The sequence below is a fragment of the Pipistrellus kuhlii genome, unplaced genomic scaffold (genome assembly GCF_014108245.1).
Source record: "Pipistrellus kuhlii isolate mPipKuh1 unplaced genomic scaffold, mPipKuh1.p scaffold_m20_p_15, whole genome shotgun sequence".
In the NCBI taxonomy this organism is placed as follows: domain Eukaryota; kingdom Metazoa; phylum Chordata; class Mammalia; order Chiroptera; family Vespertilionidae; genus Pipistrellus; species Pipistrellus kuhlii.
The window spans coordinates 24505703-24516610 of record NW_023425460.1 but is presented as its reverse complement, the minus strand read 5'-3'; the positions used below and the strand labels follow the sequence as shown (position 1 = coordinate 24516610).

Genomic DNA, 10908 nt, shown 5'->3' with positions numbered 1-10908 from the left:
GCCTACAAATCAGGCTCTGCCTACCTCTTCAAGCTCATCACTCCTTGGCTCCCTATCTTCCTTTCATTCTCTTCAATAAGCCTAGCTCCTTTGTCACCTGAGCTATTCCCCTGCCTGTAATGTCTGTCAGATTTTACAGATCTCAGCCAAAAATTCATTTCCTCAGAGAAGACTGTCCACCCTGAGGAGGGTGCACTTCATATCGGTGCATTTGGCATGATTACAGTTAAAGATTTAACTCTGTGAGGAAGCAGCTGTAGTGTGTCTGCCTTTTTCATTAGTCTGTAAGTTCTATTTGGGCAGGAACCTTATTACTCTTTGTGTTCTGGATCATAATAGATACAATATTATAGCATACAGATTAAGAGCTTAGTATCTAAAGTCAAGATTTCAGAGATTAGAGAATTGTTATTTTGAGGCAAGTTGCCCAGTTATTTCCAAACTTTAGTTTCCTGGTCTATAAAGAAAGGATACAACTGGTACCATTTTATTAAGCTACTGTGAAACTGAAATGTAAAGCACTCAGATTGTTATTTTCTTATGCACTGGAGTGATTGTGTAGGTAATGGTTTCTGTCAAAATCATATACTTCCTCTGTTTTTTTAATCTTTGTACAACAAACAACATTTTAATACTAGTACTTCCTATGTGTTTTAAAGGTGAAGAATCCATTATTTTGGCATGAAACTTGATGCAGTTTTCTTGACAGCTAGAGTTTTTAATGTAAATTATAAACATGTTATTGATTTATGCTTTGTAACTCTTATAAATTTCAGTTATGTGACTCAGCATGTGTAAGTGCAGACATTTCCGACACATTTACAAGATTAAATATCGGGATATGCTAGTCTGGTATGTCCTAAAAGGTGCCTCCCTGTGAAGCTGTTTGGTGCCCTGCCAGCCAGCCTTCCCCTGCTGAGGCTCAGATCTCATTCAGTTCCCTCCCCTCCAGACCAATGGCTCCTTATTGATGTCAAGAAATTCTTGACCAATGAGTCTTACCAAATATGTATTAATTGTATATTAAAAGCACCCCATTTCCACAAGACCCAATCAAGTGCTTGGAGGACAGAGAGGACACTCACAGCCACGTAACAACTATTTTTTAATCACTGATTTTGTGTCTGGGTGATTGTGGGTTCAATCACTCTACAGCTGCTTACTCACAATAATTATGTTGAATCCACTGATATAAAGTGCACCCTCATCAGGGTAGACAGAGAAGTCTTCTATGAGGAAATGAATTTTTGGCTGCGATCTGTAAAATCTGACAGACATTACAGGCAGGGGAATAGTTCAGGTGGCAAAGGAGCTAGGTTTACTGAAGAGAATGAAAGGAAGATAGGGAGCCAGGGAGTGATGAGCTTGAAGAGGTAGGCAGAGCCTGGTTTGTAGGCCTTCTTAACCACTCACAGCATTTTGAATGCAAAACTGTTAAATGAGACAGATATATTGAGACAGTTGGCCTCTCACCCAAGTTCATTTGAAAATCAGATAATAGAGTTATTAATGTTATCTCCACTTTACAGGTAGGGAAATGTGGATTAGAGGAATTAACTGGTCTATGAATATAAATATTATAATGGAGCTAGAAACCAAACCTAAACCATTTGGACTTCAAGGCCAATGTTTGAGTACTATGCTACACAAATGTGCTTCATGAACATCTTTGGTCTTCTTGACAGCATATGAGGTAGGCAGAAATGAATGACTCTATTTTGTAGAATTAATGATAAAGAACATTCCTAGGGGCACACAGCTAATAATTAGTGGAGGTGACTCTGGAACGTCCATTGTTTAGCCTTAAGATGAGCATTCAATCCATAGCGATTCCATTTTACCTTTCAGTCCCTAAGAGGAAAGGTCATGAAGCCTGTGAAAGCACTTTGAAATGAACATGATATGCCACAGAAATGAGAGTGGCTTTTTGTTATGGATGATCTTGATAAATATTAGCAGTACCCACGAGATTCTCAGAAGGAAGGGTTAAGAGAGAACTGGTTCATTTCACTAAACCAATATATCCATCTGACACCATATTAGTGAGCAGGATTCTTGGAACCATCGCTAAGAGGTCTAGGTTAATGGAACCAAAAAATGTGAACATACTCAGCCTCATGTAAGAAATTTCAGGCATGAAATTAAAGGAAAAGCCATTGCTTACAGAGGATAGTGACTTTTCAAAATTTCGAATTCTATTTAATATAGAAGAGAAGATTCTGCTAAAGCTTGGGTAATTTTCCAATGTGGCAGGGAACACTTAATTGAGAGAAATTACATTGGGAAAGGTCAAAGGGATGACTCATCTGCTACCTTGAAGTGGTGTAGCTATGCAAAAGCCATCACAATGCTCTTTGTCAACAGATCTGTCAGTTGAATACCAGCCAAGCTGTCAACCTGGTTTTGACTCAGCACTTGGGTGGTCTGCTTTACATATTTATATATACCCCTGCTGGAATTGCCTACCCCTGCTATTGACTTAGTCACTCCCTCTCTATAGCTCTGATGACATAGATTCTGTTTTCATTACTTTATTTACCTCAACTCTGTATTAAATTTTGGTCTTGTCCTCTGTATAGAGCCACATGAGTCCTCTAATAAGCAGGTACTTTTGACTAGATGAGCTATCCTGGACTTACTATTGGGATACAAAACAAGAAAGTTTTAGAGCCTAGGATTTGGATTTAGACTCAAGACCAGATTTGCCTAAAATTCTTAAATACTTGACATGAGCTATGAAAATAAAATATTTGAATTTTCTAAGCATCAGTGGTCTTCTACGAAATAGATAAGCATAGTACTTGCATCACAAAGATATGGACAGGAATGAATGACCATATCTTTAATAAAAGCTAAATAAGTTAATAAGTGCATAATAAATGTTCATTATTTTAATTACCATCCTCGCTGGGTTGAAATTTCCCTTCATATTTTAAACTCAATATATAAGTCATAAGGGTAAGAACCATGGTTTTCTTCTTTACTTCCTTATCTCTAGTTTCTAACATAAAAAATGCAGGGTAAATTTTTTAAAACTAATAACCTGTTACTTTGAGAAGTTGTTCAGAAATTTCTTTGGCAGAGACCACAAAAACTGCCCATCACTAAGGAGACGCCTGACACACCAAGTCCTGCACAAAGTAGGCTTACTAGTATGGTTAAACTGAAAAATGATCCTATGTGAAAGTTTTCTTCCTTCTAGAAGCTGCCAGTGTTCAGAATCCTGAACATATAATACAAAATGAAATGAAAAATATTAAATTGATATAATTGATTAAAGTGATGGTGATATACCTTGAGATTCTTACTGAATATTAATAAAATTTTAAAAGTAATTTAAGATATAGCAATAAAAATAAGAAAATCCTATTTGCTTTTTTATAAGAAATGCAATGTTATGATTTATTATAATTATATTTTCATTCAGTTTAAGGCAAACTTTGTGGACAAATCCTGTCCATGAGAATGAGAAAGATGTGCAGGAAGACTTAAGTGTACAAATATTTTTTGAATAAAACATTTGCATCTAGCTAAGGAAGCAGAGGCAAAATGTAACTGGAAAAGTGGGTGAAGTCAGAGTATGGGAAACTTTGAAAGACAGATGGGGGTTAAGGTTTGATGGAATAAAATAAAAAGCAGAGCGTTATCATAAATTCTGGTATGGTGGTATTTCATGGTGAAAAACCATTTAAAAAAGTAATAGGAATGATGGATCAATACAAATGCTTGTAATTAAAGACATTAGAAAGGAAGCAGTAAAGCTTTTGCAGAGAAAAAGTAATGTCCTATAAATACTAAATTTGATCAGCATTCTGAACATATAGTTCATATATTATCTTACTAATTTGTACACTTGTACACCTTGGACAGGTCACTTCTCCTTGACTGTGCTTACTTATATCTAAATTCAGAGGGTTGGATTCTATTAGAGTTTCCTACAAATACTGGTAGTGAGATAGACAATTTTAGATGGAACAGAGAAAACTTAAAAATTTTAAATTATATATTATTTTTATTTCATATTTTTACAATTACCTTCTTTATGTGAAGTTATACTGGTTACATATTAGCAGAATAATAATAATTTTTCAAAAGAATAATGACTTTTGCTTTTAGTCATGAGAGAATAACAGGTTCTGGAGTTATCATCCTACCATAAAAATTAGAAAATTGGAACCAAAGTAATAAACAACAGTTGTCAGATATTGGCAAGCGGGCAGCACTGTGATGAAAACAGGTAAGGTGAACCCTATGAAAACCTTAGCTTTCTGCCTACCAGCAATTTCTACATTGCAGCAAAGGTTGGGGAACCCAAGAAAAGCTCAGTGGGCTAGTTGACTTAAGGAGATAGAAACTTGACTTCAGGGAGAATCCTATATAATAAAAGGCTAATATGCAAATTGATTGAATGGTGGAATGACCAGTTGCTATGACATTCACTGACCACCAGGGGGCAGATATTCAACACAGGAGCTGCCCTCTGGTGGTCAGTACACTCTCACAGGGGAAGCACCACTCAGCCAGAAGCCCTGAGCTGAGCACAAAGCTGGTAAATGCAGCAGCAGCAGTAGTAAGAGCCTCTCCCGCCTCCTTAGCTACTGCTGGCTTAGGCCCGCTTCCCTTGGGAAGCGGGCCTAAGCCATCAGTTGGACATCCCCCCAAAGTTGAGAGGGCGCGGGATGGGCTGAGGGACCCCCACTCCCAAGTGCACAAATTTCATGCACTGGGCCTCTAGTAAGGACAATAAAATTTGTGGGGCCAGAATAATAATGAAAAAGAAATAGTCAAGGGAAAGGGCTTTTGAAATATGGAGATGTATCCCTCTGAAGCTTTGATTAAATAATAATCTGCTGATGCAAAAGATGAACTTCCACAAAAGTTGACAAAATAAAACTTTCAAAGGAAAATAACTGTCAAGGAACTGTAAATAAAACAATTTCTAGAGTATTCACAGGGATTAATTTGAGTTCCCATGAACCTTATTTCTAAACACATGAGAATTTGATAGAGACTTCAGAAAGGACATGCTTCAGCGGTAAAGCTAAACTTCCTTGGCAGAGTTACTAGATCCACCCTTAGGAAATTGAAAGAGCTCAAAATAATAAAATTTAGCTTCAAGTAAATGAACTGACTGCCACAACACTGCCAACCCTATTTAAAGGAATAAAATAAAGTCTGCCCTCAGCAATGCAAAATTCAAAGTCTGACACCCTATAAAAAATTTTAAGTATGGAATTGAAGCAGGAAAATAAAACTCTTAACAGAAGAAAGACAATCTATAGAACAAATAGACAAATGACAGAGAAAATGAAAATAAACAGAAAGTATGTTAAAACAGGTATTAAAATACATGTATGATGTTAAAAAAAAACACAAAAAAAAAACACCATGAAAGTAAGGAAGAAAGGTACAGAAAACATAAAGAAAGACCTAAGTGGAATTTCTAGAGATGAAAAATACAGTATGCAAATTTTAAAAAATGCACCAAATATAGTTACAGCAGATTAGACAGTAGTGCAAAGGAAAAGATTCATGAATGTGAAGCCATTGGGACAGAATCTGTCTCAATGCAGACAGAGAAAATGCTGAGGAGCAACCCACCTTCCGTGACTTGTGAGTCAAGGGCAAGTGTTCTAACATACATGTAATAAGACCCAGAAAAAGTAAAGCACAGAAGATATTGGGAAAAAATCATGGACAAATTTTTTCCAAATTTGATGAAAGCTATAAATGCACAGATGTAAGAAGCTTCTATAATTCCAAGTAAAATACACTTGAAAGCACAACAAAGTTTACCCAAATCAAATTGCTGAAAATTATTGGCAAAAAAAGTATATTTAGAAACAAAAATGGTACATTAAGTACAAAGAAACCTATATGGTGTTGCATACTTATTAGAAACTATGCATTCCAAACACCAATGAACAATTTTAAAGCACTGAAAAAATAACAACTAATTGTGAAAAAGGACAATCTAAAAGTCTATTGTCAGAAAAAATGTCTTTCAGAAATGAAGGCAAAATAATAAAACATAAATGGTGAGAGAGAATCATTGATTGGCTGCCTCCTGCACCCCACCTCATGTCCCTCCCACCCCCCCACAATTGGGGATTGACCCTACAACCAGGAACTGTGCCCTGATCTGGAATGGAACCATAACCTCCTGGTTCATAGGTCAATACTCAACCACTGAGCCATGCTGGCCAGGTTGTTTGTCTTCTTTCAATCATCACTAATCATCAGGGAAATGCTAATCAACCAATGCTAATGCAAATCACTATAAGCTATGACCTCATACCTATTAGGATAGCTATTATAAAAAAACAAAAGACAATCTCATGCTAAATGTCTTAACTACAATAAAAAATGAAGAAATTAAGGCAAAATAAAAGTTTTATTTTCAGAAAAAACACTGAGAAAGTCCATCATCAGCAGACCTGCAAAACGAGCAATGTTCAAAGTTCCTCAGGCCAAAGGAAATAAGACAAAGAGAAATAAGGGCAGGGTCTCTCAAGCTGCTAATCGAAGAGACAAAACAATAATGGTAACAAAAATGATACTTTAGTATTATTAACAATAGTAGTAGTTTACTATTGCTGGTAACAAATACCCACCAATATCGCAATTCAGAACAATATATGTTTATTACCTCACTGTTTCTGTGAGTCAGTACTCAGGGCATGGCATAGCTAGGTGCTCTGCTCAAGGTCTTCCCAGGCTGCAATCCAAGGGCTGGCTTTCCTGGGAAAGAATGGGCTCCCAAGCTCATTCGAGTTTTAGACAGAACTTATTCCCTTAGGAGTGGTCGGCAAACTCATTAGTTAACAGAGCAGCAAACTGTGGCTCACTAGAAGCATGTAGCTCGTGAGCCGCAGTTTGCCTACTACTGCCTTAGAGTCTTATGACTGAGAATCCTGACTCTTTGCAAGTTATTAGCTGATGGTCACCTGCAGATCCTAGAAGCCAGACACAGTTTCTTTCCATGCGGGTTTCCTCAACATATCTGCTTACTTCATCAGGCCAACAAGGAGAATTTCTTGCTCCAGTCTGCTAAGATGGCTTCTTACAGAATATAAAGTAATCAGAGAGTGACATCCCAGCACCTTTGCCATAAACGTAACCTAATCAAGAGTGTTCCATCCCATCACCTTTGCCAATTTTAGGAGGTCTCAGGTGCCTCCCTAACTTAAGGAAGGTGAGCTACACAAATGCATGGACATGAGGAGGTAAAGATCATTGGAGGGGATACCTTTGCATCTGTGTGCCACATTATTATCATGAACACTTGCTTGCTTAGAAAAAGGTGTTTGGTTTTAGAAATAGTCCTCCATCATTCTAATCAGGTCTTGGTAAATTTCCTGGGGTGCATCCTGTCCAAGGTAAAAATCCACATGATTGTAGTGTGGAATAAATTTGTAATAAATAAGACTGGTAATGTTTGGGAGTACATTTTCAACGTCCCTGGGATCAGCCACACGGTCATGTCCACCACTCCATATTGCTGTTGGCACTTCCATCTTAGTAACGTTGTATAAGGGAGGTGTCAACTAAATGCAATTAAAGAGAGGGAGAGAAAAAAGAAGAGTTTTCACAAAAAATCACATTAGAAAAATAACAAAATCAGTTTTTAAGCATGTACTTGAAATGTCAAAAATGTGGTTAGGATACACTTAATGATATGTAAACATTAAAATGTTAAATTTACTTGAAAACACTTTAGTGCAAAAATATGAATTGTAACTTTAAAAAGACAACCATTATATTTTTGATTTGCACTTTTGGGGATATAGAAAAGGATCCTAGAGAAAAAGGACACTTTATTTCTTTGGAAGGCCATCTTTCTAATAGCACTTGGACTGGGAATGTGTCCTTTTAAACAAAATTTTGGATGGGATAAAATAGGACAAATATAAATAGCCCTCCACCTATGCAGAAGTCTAGGCCCAGGGAATTATTGACATTTGAGCAGCCTCTTCAGGTAGCATTGAAACACGATGTTAAAAAGCCAGCCTGCTACAGAAAACTCGGGCCTGGCAAGTTTTCCCTGCCCTCTTCTTTCTGGTAACACCACTCTCATGCTGATTTGACAAATTCCACTCCCCCAGTTCCAGGGTAGTCCAGGTGATCAGGCCTGGCCAATTCATTCTTCATTCTTCTGGCCACAATGATTATATGAGACTAGAGGCCCAGTGCACAGATTTATACATTGGGGGGGGGGGGAGTCCTTTGGTCTGGCCTGTGGCTCTCCAACATCCCCCACGGGGTCCAGGATTGTGAGAGGGTGCAGGCCAGGCCAAGGGACCCCACCAGTGCATGATTGGGCCCAGGGGGGAATGCAGGAGGGCTCCAGGGTATGTCCGGCCCATCTCACCCAGTACCCATCAGTCGGACCCCAACAGCAAGCTAACCTACTGGTTAGACTAGAGCGTCTGTGTGTGTTATAGCTACTGGTCGAACAGTAGAAAAGTTGCTTAGGCTTTTATGTATATGGATGACTGACTAAAGCAGGGCCTTAGTTTTCTCTGGAACGTTTTGCCAGAGTTATTAAGAAAAATATTGCCTTTTTCTTTGGGTTTGCAGTTGGATTTTTCACATCAGTTAAGTTATGCATTTGTACTGTTGTAGTTAATATGGTGGCACTTTATACTGGCTAGTCAAAAAGTTTCCAAATTTCCTCAGCCCTGATTTGTAAAACCCTTGTATCTTTTTAAAATTATTTTATTTTAATATTATTATGTTTTAGAGAGAGAGAAAGTGAGGAGAGAGAGAGAGAGAGAGAGAGAGAGAGAGAGAGAGAGAGAGAGAAATTGATCTGCTGCCTCTTGAACACCTCCTACTGGGGATCAAGCCCACAACCTAGGCATGTACCCTACCCGTTTTCACAGATAAGGTCAGGAAATATCTTGACATACCATTCTCTGGCCGATAGTACTGCTTCTTCCTGAGGGGAATATTTGTGTCTAGTATATCTTTAATTATCCTTTATTGTTTTTAAAAAAATGAATAGCAAAAGACTTTCCAAGAACTAATAAGATAGTGTTAGCTCATTTTATGAGAGATGGATAAGAAGTCAGAGAATATGCTCTAGAAACATAAATTATGTATCTTTATTTCTCTCTTTAAAATATGATCTCAAATGCTAAGCATTCTTTCTTCTTCTTCTTCTTCTTCTTCTTCTTCTTCTTCTTCTTCTTCTTCTCTCTCTCTCTCTCTCTCTCTCTCTCTCTCTCTCTCTCTCTCTCTCTCTCTCTCAGAATATAGTGGAAGAAGTATGGACTTTAGATCCAGAAACCTCTGGATCATATTTTAGTTCTTTACTAACTAAATAATTTTGACAATTTATCTACTCTCAGCTTTGCAAGGTCATCATGAAGATTAAAAAAAAAGAAATGATACAGCACATGGTAAGAAACCAATAAGTAACATCTGATCTACATAAAATAACTGGCATAGTTTGGGACCTAGTAAGTGCTTAATGACTGGATACTATACAGGGTGGGACAAAAGTAGGTTTATAGTTGTTCATAGGAAAATAATATGATGAATATTGATAATAGAAGAATAAGCTGTTTTGCATACTCACAGCTGTAAACTTACTTATACCCTGCCCTATATTTATTAATTCATTTGCAGTATGCAACTGATGATTGTTATTATCATACCTGTTGGAAGTGTATCATGTTCTGATAAGGGTTTCCCCAATCATAAGCCCGGAACAGACCAGAATTAACTGCCTATAACAAAAATAAAAAGAATAAACACATTAAAATGATATAAAAAAACATACATTTAGAGACAGTAAACAAGAAATATACAGAGAAGATTGACATTATGTTCCACTCTTTACTGTAGAAAACTCAATAAATAGTAATAAGCCAAATAATAAAAATGATACAAATTTATACTAGTATTAATTAATGAAACTAATTATCAAGCTTATATTCCCCCCTATAATTTTCCTCAGACAGCAAGCCTTTAAGTGTTACAGTGCTATAGATAGACATTTTTTTAAAAAGATGCTGAATGGAATGATTCTTAAATATCTTCGCTTAAGCAATTTTTATACATAATTTTTAACGGCATCACTATCTAACTCCTACATTAAAAGATGACTGCCGTTATTCTTAAATAACTTTAAACCTTATTATCCTTATCAGGTGGACTAGGGTATTATAATGTTGCTCACTATTCTTAAACAAAGTTGTTTCTATTGACAGGAATGTTTATTCACAGAACTTCTCAGTGCTTCTTATGGGGTGTGTGGCATGGCTGTGTCCTTTTGTCCGCAGGGCCAAACATCCTACCCTCTTATAGTAATGTGGCAGCAGGCTGCATGTCCGAGGTGCCATGCATCCCTATGTTTGCATTTTAATTTTAGATCAGATATTGGATAGAAAGATTCATATACCTAGGGGTTCCTTTTTCTGTTATTTGCCACCCATGCCGATTAGAAGAGACAGATACATTTTACCTTTACATCAAGCACTTCATTAAGTTATTCTCTGACTACTCTAAAGGTTTTGCGTTGTTTTTTGTTTTTGTTTTTTACTCATTTATTTATTTATTTATTTATCCTAACCGAAGGATATTTTTCTATTGATATTAGAGAGTGGAAGAAGAGAAGGAAAGACAGAGAGAAATATTGATGTGAGAGAAACACATCTATTGGTTGCCCCCTGCGTGAGCCCCGACCAGGGGCCTGGGCCAAAGAGGATCCTGCAACTGAGGTACAGGCTCTTGACCAGAATCAAACCAGGACCCTCTGGTTCACAGGCCTACGCTCTATCCACTGAGCCAAATTGGCTAGGGCTCTAAGGGTTTTTGTGTGTTTTTTTCACACTCATTGATTTAAACTTGATTTTTAGTTTTAAATGATTTCCATCAGATTTACATTGACCTAGGCAGCAA

The 10908-nt window shown here is 37.1% G+C and overlaps 1 protein-coding gene across 6 annotated transcripts in view; it reads right to left on the bottom strand.

Moving 5' to 3' along the window:
- Positions 1–7297: 7297 nt before the first annotated feature.
- The window catches only part of LIPK (lipase family member K), a 34098-nt gene continuing 30487 nt past the window's right edge, over positions 7298–10908 (bottom strand). For 4 of the 6 annotated variants that reach the window (XM_036438486.1, XM_036438484.1, XM_036438487.1 and 1 more), the window contains 2 exons: positions 9663–9734; positions 7298–7547 (listed from right to left, as the gene is read on the bottom strand). In XM_036438486.1, the coding sequence (XP_036294379.1) occupies positions 7314–7547; positions 9663–9734 (306 nt within the window). In that variant the 3' untranslated portion in view covers positions 7298–7313. The remainder of the gene's footprint in view (positions 7548–9662; positions 9735–10908) is intronic. The other 2 variants (XM_036438485.1, XM_036438488.1) reach the window with 1 other exon arrangement.